At 39.2% G+C, this 17,825-nt stretch overlaps 1 protein-coding gene across 8 annotated transcripts in view; it reads right to left on the bottom strand.

Annotated features, from left to right (window-relative positions):
• The window catches only part of KCNN2 (potassium calcium-activated channel subfamily N member 2), a 447,618-nt gene that overhangs the window by 37,218 nt on the left and 392,575 nt on the right, over positions 1 to 17,825 (bottom strand). The window contains exon 1 of one of the 8 annotated variants that reach the window (XM_017895045.1): positions 8,645 to 8,730. The exons of 6 other annotated variants lie outside the window; for them this stretch is intronic. Coding sequence is in view for 1 of the 2 variants with exons in the window: in XM_017895042.1 (XP_017750531.1) it covers positions 1,713 to 1,741 (29 nt within the window). In the remaining variant the exon portion in view is untranslated. Of the gene's footprint in view, positions 1 to 1,712; positions 1,744 to 8,644; positions 8,731 to 17,825 lie in introns of those variants that run through there. One more of the 8 variants, XM_017895042.1, reaches the window with a different exon arrangement.

Raw genomic sequence — 17,825 nt, 5'->3', positions numbered from 1 at the left:
CTCTAGCTATGGAATTCCTAGATGACAGATTTTTCCAATAGAAGCCTGTTTCACCTACACTGAAAATCTATTATTTATTGTAGCCACCTTCAACAGTGATCTTAGCTAGATCTTCTGGACACCTTGCTGTCACCACATCAGCACTTCCTGTTTCACCTTGCTTTTATGTTATAAAGATAATTTCTTTCCTTAAACCTAATGCACCAACCTCTGCTAGCTTCAAGCTTTTCTTCTGCAGCTTCTTCACCTCTCTCAGCCTTCAAAGAATTGAAGAGAGTTAGGACCTTGTCTGGATTAGGCTTTGATTTGAGGAAATGTTGCAGCTGGTTTGATCTTCTATCCAGGCTACTCAAACTTTCTCCATAACCGCATTAAAGTTGTTTTGTTTGCTATTATTCATGTGTTCACTGGAGTAGCACTTTTATTTTCCTTTGCATTCACAACCTGGATAAATGTTTGGTGTAAGAAGCCTAGCGTTCAGCTTATCCTAGCTTTTGAAATGCCTTCCTCATTAAGCTTAATTATGTCTAGCTTTTGATTGAAAGTTCACACTGTCATGTGAACACTTGGACGCCATTGTATTGGACGCCATTGTAGGTCTAGTTGACCTCATTTCAGCATCATTGTGTTTCAGGGAATAGGAAAGCCAGAGAAAGGTGAGAGAGATGGGGGAACAGCTAGTTGGTGAAGCAGTCAACACACACAACATTTATCAATTAGGTTTGTCTTCTCTTATGGGCTTGGTTCATGGAACCCCAAGATAATTACAATTGTAATATCAAAGATCCCTGATAATAAATCACCATAAGAGGTATAATAATGAAAAAGTTTGAAAACTACGAGAATTACCAAAATGTGACACAAAGACACCAAGTGAGCAGGCGCTATGGAAAAAATGATGCCGATCGACTTGCTCGATGCAGCATTGACACTGTCCTTCAGTTTGTAAAAAATGCAGCATCTGTGAAACACAATAAAGTGAAGCACAATAAAATGAGGTAAGACCGTGAGCTACAAACCCCAAAGGAACCACTGAAATAGCACACTGAAAAAGAATAGCTGAAAACTCAATAAAGGATAGAAAATTAAATATTAAAAAAAATCCCAAGAGAGCCAGAAATAAAGGGGAAAAAAAGGACAGAGACGGAGAAAATAGGAAACAAATAGCACGAGGTGAGATTTACATAAGCCTATCTGTAACCACATTAAATATAAATGGTCTGTGTACCCCCAATTTGAAGGCACAAATTGTCACAGAACCCATGGAAGTGTCACAACTTGGAGAAACCAAGTATCACAAAATGCGTGGATAAAGTCCGAAGCTAAAAAGAGGGGAACTGATTAAACCTAAGTATAGAGAATGATGAACACTCATGTGCCTGCCCTGCCTGGTACCAACAGACACCTCACAGGAGATAGGTTCATTCTCTGGGGATAGACTGGATACTCAGAGACTCAGGGCCTAGCCAAGGGCAGAAGAAGTGTTTGGGGCCTTAAGTTCAAGTTTCTAAGCTGAACAGTAGCATTTCTAGTCTCTCTCCTTCACTTCCCATACCTGACCCTAATATTAGGATGTGATACTACAGAGAAAGAGTATTTTTCCCTGGAGAAACAGGACTTCTCAGAAAAGACATTAATGTGTTAATATCAAGAATTCCTTAATGAAAAACTTAGCTATCACCCCACAGTGATTGTCATCAAACAGCCCTTACCGAGCTTCCAACTGGCTTCCAACTGCCATTCTCAATACAAAAGAATGGCAAGTGATCAGCACACACTTGCATCTGATTTCTACAGAAAAGTTACCAAAAGGAGGGAGGAAGAAAGAAAAACAGGAAGGGAAGGAGGAAACAGAACACACCTGAGATGATGTGGAGTGATGAGGGGACAGGCTTCTTGAACTATGTAAATTATACTACAGAAAAGCTAAACAAAAACCTTACTGTGCAGCCATAAAAAAGGATGAGTTCATGTCCTTTGCAGCGACATGGATGAAGCTGGAAACCATCATCCTCAGCAAACTAACACAGGAACAGAAAACCAAACACCACATGTTCTCACTCATAAGTGGGAGTTGAACAATGAGAACACATGGACATGGGTTGGGGGCTGGTGAGAAAGGGGGGGGCATTAGGACAAATACCTAATGCATGTGGGGCTTAAAACCTAGATGATGAGATGATAGGTGCAGCAAACCACCATGACACATGGATACCTACGTAACAAACCTACACGTTCAGCACATGTATCACAGGAACTGAAAGTTAAAAAACAATTGCATTGATAGGAAAAGGAAAAGCGGAATACAACTATACAACTCCAAGTTATAATGAAAAAGTAACCATAATACAGTTAGATGTAAGTTGACAGAAATTTCCCAGAAAGTAGAACAAAAGACAAAAGAGAAGGAAAGAGGAGAACAAAAGGATACATTTTAGAGAATTAAAATAGAGGTTCCAACAACTATCTTTCCAGAAGGATAATATGGAAAGTGGAAGAAAAGAAATAAAAATGTTCTTCTATTTCTTTGACAGGAAAACTGGAAGGCACGCATCTATCTCTAAAGGCAAGATTCTACTGAGAATATGTATATGAAATAAGAAATGACCTAAGTCAAAGCAGATCACTGTAAATTTTAAAATACCAGGAATAAAGAGAAGATCTTAAAAGTTTCTAAGAGGAAAAATAGACTGAGCTAAACATTCAAACGCTTGCCTCTAACATTATTTGTTTCAAGTAGTATGTATGTGTGTTGGGAGGAAAAGAGATAGGCAATGCATCTCTCCTTGTTTTGTAGAGGGGAGTGATGAAAAATCTGGGAGTAGGAACTGAGCAGGCATAGATCAGGCCTTCTCTGTCTTTGGCTTGCCCGCAAAGCAGGTGTATGGGGTTTTCCATGTTGTAAGCTCACCGGGGACACAGAGTGACTCCCTCAGTGTGAGGGTATACCTACGACTTTTTTCAAATTCAGTGGTAAGTCAGCAGAACATTGGAAAGCCCATGTTGCTGTAGGGCAAGTGGTGGTGTCCAAATCTGTTTAATTTCAGTAACAAAGCTGATATTTCCATGTCCACCGGCTGCAATGCTCAGAGAAGTGAAAGGAGTATGATAAACGGTCTCCTTCCAAATTGCAACTATGTGCATATAGTTTTGATTTAAAGTAAGGGCAAATAAAATAAGCGCTTCAATTAATTAGAACATATAAGCATAAAAAGGAATTCAAAGAAGGCACATATCTAAGTTCAAAAGGAAAAGAGCTGAGTGCCAATGGCTCAGAAAGAAGAGCTAACATGTATCTCTTACTTGTTGCTGATATTCATGCATAGCTATTCACTGTAGCTGCATATTCACCTGTGGCTGCATATTGAAGTCACCTGGAAAGGGTTAAAAGGAGTCCTGTGCAAAGCCCCATCCATAAACAACGAAGCCGAGGTCACTGGGGGTGAAGCCATGGCACAGGGATTTTTTAAAAGCTCCCCAGATGATTTTAATGTGCTATCTAGTCTGAGAACCATCAATTAGCTTTATTTCAGGAGGAGTTTCTCATTCAATAACATAGTGAACATCTATCTACACGTAAAGAAACTTTTGGAGGTACTGAAAATATGTAGATGAGTAAAAATAGTAAGTGTTCATGAGAAGCTTAAAATTTAGTAAGGGAGAAAACTGGTTGCAAGGAATAAGGTAATATGCAAGCTGTAATAAATGCAAACACCAGATGTAAAGACCTATCAAGAAAAAATATATGTAACAGATTGAAAATGATGAGATGAGTGTCTAATAATGTTCCAACACTGACACCTAAAATTACAGTTCTAAATTCAAATAAAATGTAAAATCCAGTAAGTCCAAACACTTTAATAAAAACCTCCCTAAGTGAGGGTGCTCTGAAGTATAAATGCTGTAGTTTTATGTATGAAACTACTCTCTCTGGAACTAATTTATAGAACATATGAGAATGTAAACTGCCCCCAATCTATCTGACATTCTCATAGTCCTCTCCTTGCACTCCTATGCTTTCCCTATAACTGAGTTATGAAAACTTAAACATGGGTTTAGGATCTTGAGGATTTCAATATAGACTTCCTTTAATATCAGTAAGTAAACAGAAGCAGCAGCGGCAACAGGCAGTATAATGCTGCTACATCTAAAGCTCGGCTTTAATTTAGGCAGGATTCCATTTATTTATTTATTTTTTTATTTTTTTATTTTATTTTTTGAGACAGAGTCTTGCTCTGTCACCCAGGCTGGAGTGCAGTGGCGGGATCTCAGCTCACTCCAAGCTCCGCCACCCGGGTTCACGCCATTCTCCTGCCTCAGCCTCCCAAGTAGCTGGGACTACAGGCGCCCGCCACCACGCCCGGCTATTTTTTTGTATTTTTTAGTAGAGATGGGGTTTCACCGTGTTAGCCAGGATGGTCTCGATCTCCTGACCTCATGATCCGCCTGCCTCGGCCTCCCAAAGTGCTGGGATTACAGGCTTGAGCCACCGCACCTGGCCTTGAATTTTTATAAATTATGTAATTCTTCATTGACTCTAAAATGCCAAAGTGAGTATTTTTACCTTGATTTTATTTTGCTCCTTTAACTTTGCACTTTTGGAATGTTTTCCTCTCTTCATTGAGAAAAATGTAAAAACTAACCACTTTTCTCTCTCACTGTGTGTTTGTGCGCGCACGTATGTTTGGAGGGGCATGGTTCTGTAAAAGGTCCGGTTTCTTTTCATGCATTAACCTTGGCTAATGAGCATTTCATTCACACTTGGGATATAGACAACTTACTGTTTTGTCTCCAGACCATCAGTGGCTATGTTCTAAGAGCATAAGCTTACTTTAAAATAAAGTTCAAAGTCCCAATGAAAAAGAAGGGAATAATGGAACATATACAAATTTTCAAACTTGAAGAATTACATTTATCATGTTTCCCTGATGTGTTCCCTAAGATGACAAAGAGGTTTTGTCTTCTAACTCTATTATTCACTATACATTTACATTTCATATTGGAATAAATGACTTCAGCAATGACTTACCTGTCAATAAACGTCTCAAATCTCACACCTATCTAACGTTCTTTACTATGTTAAAAACCTGTAAGAACACAGATGGTATCAATAATTTCCCCCAATTTATATATTATTAGAAAATTACATTTGAAAATTAAATGTTGATTACTACTGAGCAAAAATATGTCCTTATTTAAAATGAATTTAGGTCTAAGCTAAGAAAATTATAAACAGTTTTTTGATATATACAATATCCAGTAGGTCAATCTGAAGTCAAGTGGGATACACAACAGTATTTTGTCAAATGCGTAACAGATACACAGCGTCCCTAACCCAAGGCAGCAACAAGAAAAAAAATTCTCCACTAATTTCCATAATTCCCCTGGGGGTGCTATTACTCCTGTTCTGAACCACTGGCCTAGAGCTTCGGGGCAGCTGGGACTCTAGTAATGGCCATCAGAAAATCTGGAGCTGGCTTCATATCAACACATCTGGAAAGCATTCACTACAGAAAATCTTGGAATTTGCCAAAAAAGTCTGAAGAGAATTATATTCTCAAGCCCCTGATACTTTCTGGGAAATCAAAAAATATCAAAATCCAGAACAATGTTTTAACCAGGACTAGCATTTCTGACCAAGTTTCTCCTTTCTCCTGTTTCTTTTCTAACTTCCAGACCAGTGGGTATTTAAATCTTGCGGGGCAACCTCTATTCATTCAGCTCCTGCTGCGTGCCAGGCATCCTGTGCACACTGTGAGCTCCTCCAAGAGGAAACTGGAACCCCAGCAGACAGATGGAGCCATGCTCGACCAGGCCCAAAGATTCCCTTACCCAAAAAACCACTTTTTCAAAAACACGTAATCCATGTCTGATGCATGCCAGGCTCTGCTGATAGCAGAGAGAGCATGTCGACACTGGCCTGGCGGATTCTATTTTTAGAAGCCCCCACCATGATTTTCCATGATGGGTAGCAGCCAGCTGATGCACAGCACCTCAGAGTCAAAGAACAGCAAGGCGGGCAGTCACTAGGTGGCAGTGCCACACCAGTTTATCCCCACGGCTGCTCTGTAGAGGTCAGCCAGATGGGTGCCAGAGAAGGGCTGTGAGGGGATGTTGTGGGAATACCCTGCAGGGAAAGCCCCCATCCTGGGCACCTGGAGATGGTGTTCAACATGGGAAACAGAAGTCATGGCTGAAGCAAACAAGTCTCAGGCCACTCCTATGCCCAGCAGCCCTGGGGTGTTACCAAGAATTTTAAGGGTTAAGGGCTCTCCTAAGGTAAGAGAGAGAGAGAGAGAGAGAGAGAGAGAGAGAGAGAGAGAGAGAGAGAGAGTGTGTGTGTGTGTGTGTGTGTGTGTGTGTGTGTGTGTGTGTGTGTCTGGATGCTTAGTCTATTCTAAATCCAATCTAAGGTAGCAGATCTGAGGAGGCAGCATCTGTACATTTCACCCCTCAGATTCTCAAGATCAAAGACCAGATCTTATCTCCTAAATCTGTAAGGAAAAAAAAAAAATCCCTGTGGATATTTTTAACTAGGTAATGTTGGAAATGAACTTGCATTTGAAGATATAAAAGTCAGGGTCTTGTTCACTTGCTCTGAGATAGAGGCAAGGAGGGATTGAGCTGGGTTCAGAGGTGCTGCCCCACCTCTTGCTCTGTGTGACCCACAGCAGTGCATCCTAACGTCTGAGCCTCACTTTAAGAGAAGAACAGACCGTCTACCTCACCAGGTGGCTGTGAGCCCAGAGATAACAAAGCACTATCCAAATCCTCATCAGTGTACAGACTGTGTGCTCCACATTCAGCAAGTTCTCTATTTACGAAAAAGTAGATACAAAGAAAAGTCATTACTTTTGGAAGCGGGCCTTCTTGCACAGAGGCGAGGTGACATACCTGAGGGCTGCTCAGAGCATGTGCAGCTTTGGTTTTGCTCCCTTCTACCCTACACTACGTTTTGCTGCCACTGCCAATGAGCACAATGACTAGTATCACAAAGAGCGAAAAGAGGACTGCAGGAGACGAGGGAGAGGAAGAGGTTAGTCCAAAGGTCCCTTGGAAAGGCAGAAGCAACATGGGGTGAGGGTACAGCAGGCCACAAAATGAAGGCAGGAAGAAAGTGGGAAGTTCAGCGACAAGAAGTCCAAATGCAAAAAGAAAGCTCATGATCATTCTGTGCCATTTTATTCTTGGGCCCCCTCAGCTGCCTCTCCTCCTACCAACGCTAGCACTTCAATCCCCAGGGTGGCAGGCCGAGGGAGGACGTACATCTCTGTGTCTAGTATCAGTCACGTATTCCTGAGAATTTTTGGACAGGGCTTCTGTTTAGGGCTCTCAGTCAACTGAGAAAAAAATATGCACCACTGATCCAAATCAGCCGGCTTAAGGTGGCCCATCTACAGTAGGGAGTGACCACAAATTGATTAGAAATTTTTAATTTTCAAAATACAGCAAATGAAAATTCCTACATAGAACAAACAATGACAAGAAGTCTTAGCCTCCAGCACTTCATAGTTTCAAGCTATGCTTCTAGGGAAGCAGAACATTCCTGAATGTCATTGCATTATTCCTTGGAGAGAGATAAGAAGCAGGGAGTCAGAAAACTGAGCCACCAAACCCAGCGAGCAGAGAGTGTTCTCAGATGAAGAGGATTCCAGAGAGGCTGAGGGGAATGAGCACAGATTTTCTGGGAAGGTCATTTTCAAGGTTTACCAGTTAAATTTTCCCACTTCAATTCTAAAAATTAGTCTTAGAATGCCTCCTAATTGCACCTTGCTTGATTCAGCATGGGCAGCTAAAATATAGACTTCAATGCCAAAATTTCAGGAACTGAGTGAAAACACAGGTCTAGGTTCATGCAGAAGGAGCACAGCGTAGTGAACAAAGCCATGTCAAACTCACACCATCACCACTGAGACCCACCAGCCCCTACTATATAAACACTTCAGAACACCCTTGGAGAGATCTGCAACTGACATAATACGTTGTGTTAAAGCCAGAAAAATATTTTTATACAGGCAGAAAATAAAAGAAAAAATGAAGGGAAGAAAAGAAGAGTTCGGTAACAAGAAAGGAAGAGATGGGGAGCTGAAAGTGAGAAAGTGAATGAAAGAGTGAAAATAACTGCAAATAAAGTTTTGTAAACATATAAATGGTTGGAGAAAAATCACTACATAAATCATGAAAACCCCAAAACTTTCAATGCTAGCCAGCCTACTAATTACTTTAAAAGTCAGCCTTGTTTTCCAGCACTATCCACAAATAGATCATGTAGCTTTCACCAGTTCCTATAAAGTTTCCAACTAATCCAGAAAAAAAAGGCAGCACACCAACATGGCACAAGTATACATATGTAACAAACCTGCACGTTATGCACATGTACCCTAGAACTTAAAGTATAATAATAATAATAAAAATAAGGCAATTCAAAATTCTTTCATTATTCTTAAATATTAATATTCTTGGAATTTAAAGTGATAAAAATGCTTCCTGGTTGAAGGTTTTCACCTGTAAAAGCAAAGAGGAAAAAGTGTGCCTTCATAAAGTGTGCTACATACTCGGCTCATCAAAATACAGTTTTGTAAAATGACTAGCAATGACAAATACAGCAGACATTTTCCCAAACAGAATCACAATTTTGGCTCACCAAATTGGTGTGATGAACTTTTTTTCCCCATAGGTAATGCAGGAATCAACAGAATGGAATACTGCAAAGGGAAGCTTGGAGAGAGGATAGCCTCCGCACTTTGACTGTTTTGCAGTTAACCAAAGGCCATCAAGGATCAGAATTAAATCAAACAAACCCATGAGCTTGAGCTCAGTTGTGCAATGTGTGTCAGTCATCTCTCTTCAAAACAAGCACAGGGCAGCTTCTTAAATTCCACTTCCGTTAAACTATACTTCCCAAACATGAACCTATCAAAGCCAGAGCCACTTCCTTCTATTAGAATAACAAAATTAGACTGCTAGTCAAACTCTTAGCCAAATACGATAGCTGGATCTAAAAGCATTCAGTTCTCAGTGCAGTGAACTTAAATGATAAAGGGCTACTAGACAGGTAAAAGCCAAAAGGATCAAAACCAGCTTTCTCCTCCATTCTACCAATCAGGCTAAGAATTACTATGTGCCCAGCTTGGTAACCACAGGGGTGCTCTAGCGGATATAAATAAGTATTTGTATGTGTTCTACAAAGGCTTTGAGGAAGCTTATAGGAAATATCTGACCTGGAAGCATATTAGAATAGGAAATAGCAGATGTACTGCAGCATTGTTCAAAATAACTTTCTGCAAAAATAATGAAATTATTCCATATCTGTGCTGTGCAACACAGTGGCCACTAGCCACATGCTGTCTATTGAGCACCTGAAGATGAATAGTGTCAAATGAGGAACTAAATTTTTATGTCATTTTAATAAATTTAAATTTTTATTGATTGATTGAGAGAGAGTCTTGCTCTGTCACCCAGTCTGGAGCGCAGTGGTGTGATCTCGGCTCACTTCAACTTCTACCTCCCAGGTTCAAGCAATTCTCCCACTTCAGCCTCCCAAGTAGATTACAGGCAATTAAAATTAAATTTAAAGGCCAGGTGTGGTAACTCACGCCTATAATCTCAGAAATTTGGGAGGCTGAGGCAGGTGGATCACTTGAGGACAGGAGTTCGAGACCAGCCTAGCCAACATGGCAAAACCCTGTCTCTACCAAAAAAATTACAAAAATTAGTCAGGTGCAGAGTTGCATGCCTGTAATTCCAGCTACTTGGGAGGCTGAGGCAGGAGAATAGCTTGAACCTGGGAGATGGAGGTTGCAGTGAGCTCAGATCATGCCACTGCACTCCAGCCTGGGTGACAAGGCAAGACTCTGTCTCAAAAAATAAAATATAAATTAAATTTAGCCATATGATGTTATTGGCTGCCATGTTGGACAGCAAGGACCAGAGAGCCAAGTTGTGAGATCCACAGAACACATATATAAATGCTTTGATAACATGGCTATTTCAATTTAGCAATTAAGATTCACCCCGAACTTCCTCTTTGCCAAAGTAAAATAGGACACAGAAGATATAATACTTGCCCCAACTTCCAAGACTTTATATATACATATCTGACACAATATTCTATGCTTTTCTGTCATTCAGTTATTTTGTTGTGATGCATCTTAAGAAATGAATTTAGACTCATTTTTATATATTAGTTTATTCAGACATGTAGTACTCCCCTAGTTCATAGGAAGACTGTACACAAGTACTGGGGCCAGGGGAGGACGCCAGGAACCCCTATCCAATAATTTTGACATCCACAAGAAGTGAAGAATTATCCTAGTCTTCACAGGCTTGCAAAGCACCCCTGTTCTTTTTATTAAGCCCATGTTGGTCACTTCCCGTGATCCTGCCCATACTGTGGGAAACAGCTGATGCCAAGTTGGAATCCACAAAAAGGTTATTGCAGGTTAGATGCTTTTGGGATTCATTGCTTTCCAAATTAAACAACTAGAATAAAAGAGTGTGTCTCTCATTACCCAGTATTGAGATTCTGCTCACCTGGCAGGAACTGAAGAAATAACAGAAGCAAGTCTTAATTTACACATTTACAAGATAATTGTATATATTGTTTAGTGATATGTATATTGATAGCAAACTACAGGGAAAAAGTCATGGAATTGGTATAGAGATGATCTTTTTATTACTTTGTGTCTTGATGCACGTCAAACATTTTAAAACAGATGCTTCCAATAGTGTGACTATTTGTATAGCTACTTAGCTTACATAGAAATAGTTTTAAAACACAGTGTGAAAAGTAATGCAGCCAACTAAGGCTTTCTTTTGCTCTGTGCAATTTAATTAACGTGTTTGTTTCTTAACTTGTGTATTATAAAAGCAGCATTTCTGTAGTGTCTCATGGATACAAAGGCAGCTGAACACTTTATTAAAATGTTGACATCTACAATTGAAAAGGGGTCTCATAATAACTGCCACCCATTTTTTTCTTAGTAAATGGAGATAAGGTATGTTGTAGGGCATTTTTGCTTTTATCATATTAAAGATTTATCTGATCCAATTTACATATACATTATCATAAAAGGTGCTTATCCTGAAACCACTTGGGCACAGCTGAAGAAGGCCTGCTGCTCTTCCTAGAAATCCCCCAAATAGTCCCTGAAATAGTTTTTCTCTTTGCTCCCCACATTGCATATATACATATACATGTATAGACACACACATATACATGCAAGCACATACATTATGTTACTACTGTATTCAGAATTGTGACTTCCCATCATGGAGAAATCATGAACCATCTAAACTTTGTGTTGTAAATCAACAACATGCTGGTTTAGAAAAATAATACAATGAAGACCCACACTGTAGACTTGATGCAATGTGGGGTGCAAGGAGAAAAACTTTTTCAGAGGGTATTTGGGTGAGGGGAGGTTCTAGGAAGAGCAGCAGGCTTTCTTCAGCTGTGTCCAATCCCCAGACTCATTTGCTGAGACAAGAAGGTGTTTTTGTGAAGCTTCCGGTCAGCACAGTACTCAGACACCCAAATGGTGCTCTCTCACCAGTGCCGTTTATATGGCACACAGCTGTCCTCGCTCCGTATTTCTTTCATCTGTTAAGATGGTATCTTCAAATACCAAGGTGCCTGAAATCAAATCAGACAAGCTGGAGTCACCTTTACCTATGTCTCATCCCTCAAATCAAGGAACCCTGATGTTCTGGGGCATCCACTTTAAAACATTCCCAAATTGAGCATTTTTTTTTTTTTTTTTGGCCTGGCCTCTGCTTGCCACTCCAGTCTTAATTTTTGCTTCTCCTGAACTTGCACCCTAAGCTCCAGCTGAAGTAATTTCAATTCATGGGGCATATATTGCTCTTACCCCTCCAGGACTCTCATATGCTGTCTTTTTTTTTCTTATATCTTAATCCCCACTTTGGCCTGTATTTTGGTCCTTCACATTCTGAAGTCAGTCATTTCTTCATACTCTAACCCCTCCTCCTCCTAAGAAGGGGTTACATATCCCTTGCTGTCTGGTCCATGGCACCTGGAATTACCACTACTTGTCCTGAGGAGTGGTCTCTGTGTCTTGCTCAAGGCAATATGCCCAGTGCTGGTTAGAACCATGCCTGTTACATGGTAGATACTCAAAAAAGAGAGTCTTAGTGAATGAGTAAGTGGGAGAATTCCCATTTCCACTGCCTTATTCTAGTGATGAGAAGACAAAGGCTTAGTCCATTGTAACAGGCATCTTAACCAGTCTACCTCTTTCCTTGACTCCAGCCTCTCTCTATCATCCTTCTCATTGTTATGTGAGTTATCTTTCTAAAACAAGATGGTTCCCCACTGCTTAGAATGAAAAGTCCAATGGCTTTAGCATACACACCAAGTCATTAATAACTGAGTCACAACTCACATTTCCTGACATTTCTTCTTATCACCAGCCACATGCCAAATTCTGCTGCCTTTGTCCCTTGGCTTCTAAATGTCTATCTCACTTCTCCATTTTCAACACCCATCCCGTCTAAAAAGTAATATCCTACTTCTCTTAGACTCAAGTCTATATGTACATTACAACACTTGTGTTAAATTGTAATTTTTGTGTTTTGTTTTTTGTTTGTTTTTGAGACAGAGTCTCATTCTGTTGCCCAGGCTGGAGTGCAGTGGCATGATCTCGGCTCACTGCAACCTCTGCCTCCCAGGCTCAAGTGATTCACCTGCCTCAGCCTCCTGGCTAGCTGGGATTACAGGCATGTGCCACCACGCCTGGCTAATTTTTGTATTTTTAGTAGAGAGGGGGGTTTCACCATGTTGGACAGGCTGGTCTCAAACTCCCAACCTCAAGTGATCCGCCTGCCTCAGTCTCCCAAAGTGCTGGGATTACAGGTGTGAGCCACTGCGCCTGGCCTGAACTATAAGTTTATTTTGCTATTTGTCTGTCTTTTCCAGTGGTCACTGAGCATCCAAAGGTGGGCTATGTCTGAAATCCCATTTACTAGCTCAATATTTGGCTCCCAGTAGGAGCCCAATAAATGTTTTTTATAATCAATTACAAGAAGCCAAAATTCTGTAAGCCTAATCACTACAGAAACTTCAAATGTGGAAGTTAATTGCTTTAACTAGGAACATAAAAGCAGAATAAATCAAAATTAATACAGCTGTTTTTATCTTGGAGCCAACAGAATATGTTACATAGAATATTTATGCTCATGCTTATTTATAGGTTTGTATAGTTTTGTATTGTAATCTGTTAAAATTTGAAGATTGCTCATGTAAGTCTCAACTTGAACAAATTAACAAAATTTAACAAATTCAGAGAAAACCTGGATTTTATATTAATTTTGATTCATTAATTCTAAACCTATTAAATTAGCTTAAAATTATTAACCTGTCTCCCCAAGATAAAAGAACAAGCTCCTCAATAGGTAGGATACTCTGTGTTTTAAGCATTTGCTAATTTGTGATCCTTGTGTTTTTGCTTTTATTTTTTTTAACTCTTCAGTTGGAATTTTGACTCTAGAAGAAAGATATTCCTTATATAATCCCCATGTAGCAGCACTTAATGATTCTAAAGTTCTTTCCCCATGTGAACAATGAAGACTACATGACAAAATGCTGGAAACTGCCTCCCAGACATACATCCTGAAGCAAAAAACAAAATTTTAAACTGCTGTTACTGTACTGAACAACCCAAGTTATTACCATGCATGTGTAATCACAGATCAAGAGGAACATGCCTCAATTCCAAAGGTTCTAATGATGACAATGCCCATAAGACAAAAGGTCACACAGAACTCTGCATAAATAAGTTGATAAGGCTGGGAGGTAATATATTTGTCTGATTTTAATGGAAATCAACAGAATAACTCATTAAATAAAATAAAATGTACCCACAATAGAAAAATAGCACATATTGGGGAAAAAAACAACAATAAAAAACTCAGTATCACTCTATCACTTTCAGTTTAGAGAAAGAAAACTGCAAAGTACTTAAACCTACATTTCTTCTCCCTGAGTCCTTTCTCTACATATTCATTGTCTATTTATCTACATTTATGAATGACAAGTGGATCTCAGAAGCCATCCAGTTCAACTTTCTCATGTAATAGCCTAAGATACTGAGGCCCAGAAATGTGAAGCTTGTCCAAGATCACAAGGCTAATTATGAGCAGAGAAGAGTGATAACCCAGATCTCTTCCAAACACACGTTCAGACTTCTTTTTAGTACATCTGAGGTTCATGCACTGGAATATAGATTTCAATACCTGCCACCCATGGATCTATTTCATGTGCCTTCTCAGATTATTTCTACTATAAAAATTTTAAGAGCTTCTAAAATCAGTAACCTTCATTAAACTGCTTTCCTGAGAGCCCCTGAGGGCAGAAAAATAATTTTAGTAAAATCCACTTATTCATAGGAAATTAAATATTTCATGCAATGGATAACTTGAGATCCTTGTGTTCTTGTTCCCTTTTAACTCTTCAATCTGATTTAGACTCCGGGAGCAAGACATTCCTTACATAATCCCAATGAAGCGGTGCCTAGTGATTCTCAAGTTCTTTCTACATAAGAACAATGAACATCATGTGACCAAATGCTGAAAATAACCTACAAGTCTTCCACTGAAGCAGAAAAATTTAAATCAACTGTTAGTACTGTATTAATGAAACCCATGTTCTTAAGCCTTTTTTTTTTTTTGAGACAGAGTCTCTCTCTGTCACCAGGCTGGAGTGCAGTGGCATGATTTCGGCTTACTGCAACCTCCGCCTCTTCTCCCGGGTTCGCAATTTTCCCGCCTTAGCCTCCTGAGTAGCTGGGATTACAGGCGTGTGCTATCATGCCCGGTTAATTTTTGTATTTTTAGCAGAGACAGGGTTTCACCATGTTGGTCAGGGTGGTCTTGAACTCCTGACCTTGTGATCTGCCTGCCTCAGCCTCCCAAAGTGCTGGGATTACAGGCGTGAGCCACCGCACTCGGCCTTAAGCATTTAAATAACTAGTCACTCCTTTGTTAAAAAACACCTTTAAAATCTCTTGTGCTGGCATGAGGTCCCTCTAAATGACGTTCCAATTTACCCTTCTGACCATGCTCACGCACTATGTTCTTAAACAGAACTACTAACTGTGTGTCCTCTCCTCCCCCCGCCCACATCTCTCCCTCAGTTCAGAAGTGTTTCATATTCAGAAGGTCCTGTTCTGATGACACTTATTTTATATGCCACAGTGTTTTCCATCCCTCTCTCGGGCACATATCCTTTAGGCCCTGCACTGCTATTACTGGTGCACATCTCTCATCTTTCCTCCTAGACTGTAAACCCAAGGAGCAGGATTTATGGTCTGAGTCTTCTGTGGTTTGCCAATCATAAGCCCCAATAGTATCTGGCAAGGCATACTTCAAAGAGGAGGTGTTCATAGAGATTTACTGCAAGAGGGCAGGAAGGAGACAACTGTATCCCAGGACAGAACCATGGGAGCAGTTTGTCGTATCATTGAGGAAACTGAGGTTCAGCCTGGTGAAGGGACTTGCCAAAGTTCAGCCCATGTAGGTAAATTCCTTATGATTTCAGACCCTATAACCAGGTAACTTTCTGCATCAACTCCATTTTTAAATGCATTGTTTTTCCTTAAAATCACTTCATAAATGTCCGTGTCCTCCAAACTTGAATGAACAGAAGTTATTCTTTTCTTATATTGACAAATATTGACTCTCTCTATAGATATACAGTCAATATATGAAAATTATATATATGTATATATATAATTTGTTTTGCTGTAATAGAGACACACTGAGAGGGATGTCTGTCCTCCATGTGAAATCACTCTAGATTGTGGTTTCTAATAATGTCACTTTTGTACTGTTTTGTTTATTCTGTTCCTAACCAGGTTGTCACTAACTTCTGTTATCCTCACTCCAGTGGCTTCTCTTTTTAATTTGCATTTCTTTGAGAAATGGGATTCTGAGCTACACTAAAATAGTATCCAATGAAAGGCAGAAAGCTATCCCCGAGCCCACCAATTATTTTTTCTATGAATACAGTAGATAAGCTTTAAGACATGCATTTTTGGCTACTCATTGGCAGTCTTGTTTCTTTCTCAGTTTGAATTCTGGAGGGACAGGATGTGGGATAATAGATCTCTAGGAGCAAATTGAGGTGACCCGAAGTCAAGTGCCTCGTTTACTAAGCTCTTGTTTTAGATACATGTATCAGTGATCTATGTATGCCATGGCAGCATATCTGTAATAGCTTGCTGAGTTAAAAACAAACAGAATTATACTATCATACGAATAGTCCCTGTTTTGAAAAAAAATTTCTACATTTACATACAGTTTGAAAGGATGCCACCCTCATAGTATCGTGACATTTTTCCTAGGAAACTAGTGTTTATTGCTAGGGACGAGGGAAGACTTAACGGTATGTTTTTAGTTTAGTTACTTCTGGAGTTTTGATTTCTAATTTTTCTGCATTATTCTCTGAGAACATGAATTACACATTGATGCTAATTCTATGAAATCTATTGAGACGTATTTTATGGCATCACATATGGTCAATTACTGAAACAGTCTATGCGTGCTGGAAAGGAATGTATCTACTAGTTGTTGGCTACAGGGTTTAATATATGTATGCTAGATCAAGCTTGTTAAAACTGTTACTCAAATCATCTATAATCTTTTTCATCGGCACGACTCATTAAATACTGAGTTGTATTAACCTTGCACTGTAATAGTAAATGTGTTAATTTCTCTAGTTTGCTGTTTTATTTCATATATTTTGAGGCTATACAATTAAATATATACAAACAAGTTTAGAATTATTGCAACTTTGCAGTTAATTGTAGCTTACATTATGTAATGATCTTTTTTATTCCTACTAGTTTTTGCTTTTAACACAATTTTTATCAGATATTAACATAGTGACACCAAACTCGTTTTGGTAAGTATTACCTGTTGTATCTTTTCCAGTCTTTTATCTTCAACCCATTGACATACTTGTTTTAGATATAACTCTTGTAAGCTTTATGTAGGTAGAATTTAAAAAATGAATAATATCATTTGTTGTGGTCACTAACATCTGTGAGTTTTAGCCATCACATTCTGTTCAAATTTCTATTAAAAAATTCCGTTTGTTATGTGCTCCCTTCATACCACACATTTTCTATTCTCTATTTGCTTAGATGTTATACATTCTATTTTTATTACTTTACAGGTTATACTTATAACTTTTAATAAGACATACTTGATTGTAGACTCAAAATTCAAAGCCCCCCCACCGAGCTTCCCCTGAGTAGTGCAGGTGCATGGCCCTTAGAAGGCTTTAAATCTAATCACACCTGTACCATGTCACCCAACTCCTCAGTTCAACCCTCTTCACCCTCCCAAGTACTCATTTTTAGTGTTGTTTTGTTATTTGTAGACCCTGTTTGTTTACATTTATCCAGAGGGCTATATTTTCTTTTCTCCCTACTCCTTCTCACATTTCAGATGTCAAAAATCCTTTCTGGGATCTCATCCCTCTTTTTGAGGGAAATACTTTAGAACTCATTTTAGTGAGGAATTGGTGGTAAATACTCTCACTTTTTAATTATCTAATGCGTTTATTTTGCCTTTGTTTTTAAATTAAATTTATGAAGGCATAGAAGTCTTGGTTAGGAGTTAACTTATTTCAGCAGTTTAGAAATATGGCAGTATATTCCAGCTCTAGTTTTTTATGTTAGGATGTTCTAGGATCAGCAATCATTGTGGCAAGTTTTTTCTTTTCTTTTTCTGACTCCTTTTAAGTTCGTGTGTCTACATGTAGATTTCTTTTTTCTTTACTTGGCTTTGGATCTGTTAGGCTT

This window comes from Rhinopithecus bieti, unplaced genomic scaffold (genome assembly GCF_001698545.2).
Source record: "Rhinopithecus bieti isolate Rb0 unplaced genomic scaffold, ASM169854v2 scaffold_25764, whole genome shotgun sequence".
NCBI classification, from domain to species: Eukaryota; Metazoa; Chordata; class Mammalia; order Primates; family Cercopithecidae; genus Rhinopithecus; species Rhinopithecus bieti.
Note: the sequence above shows the minus strand (reverse complement) of the source record. Positions and strands in the feature narration are given on the sequence as shown.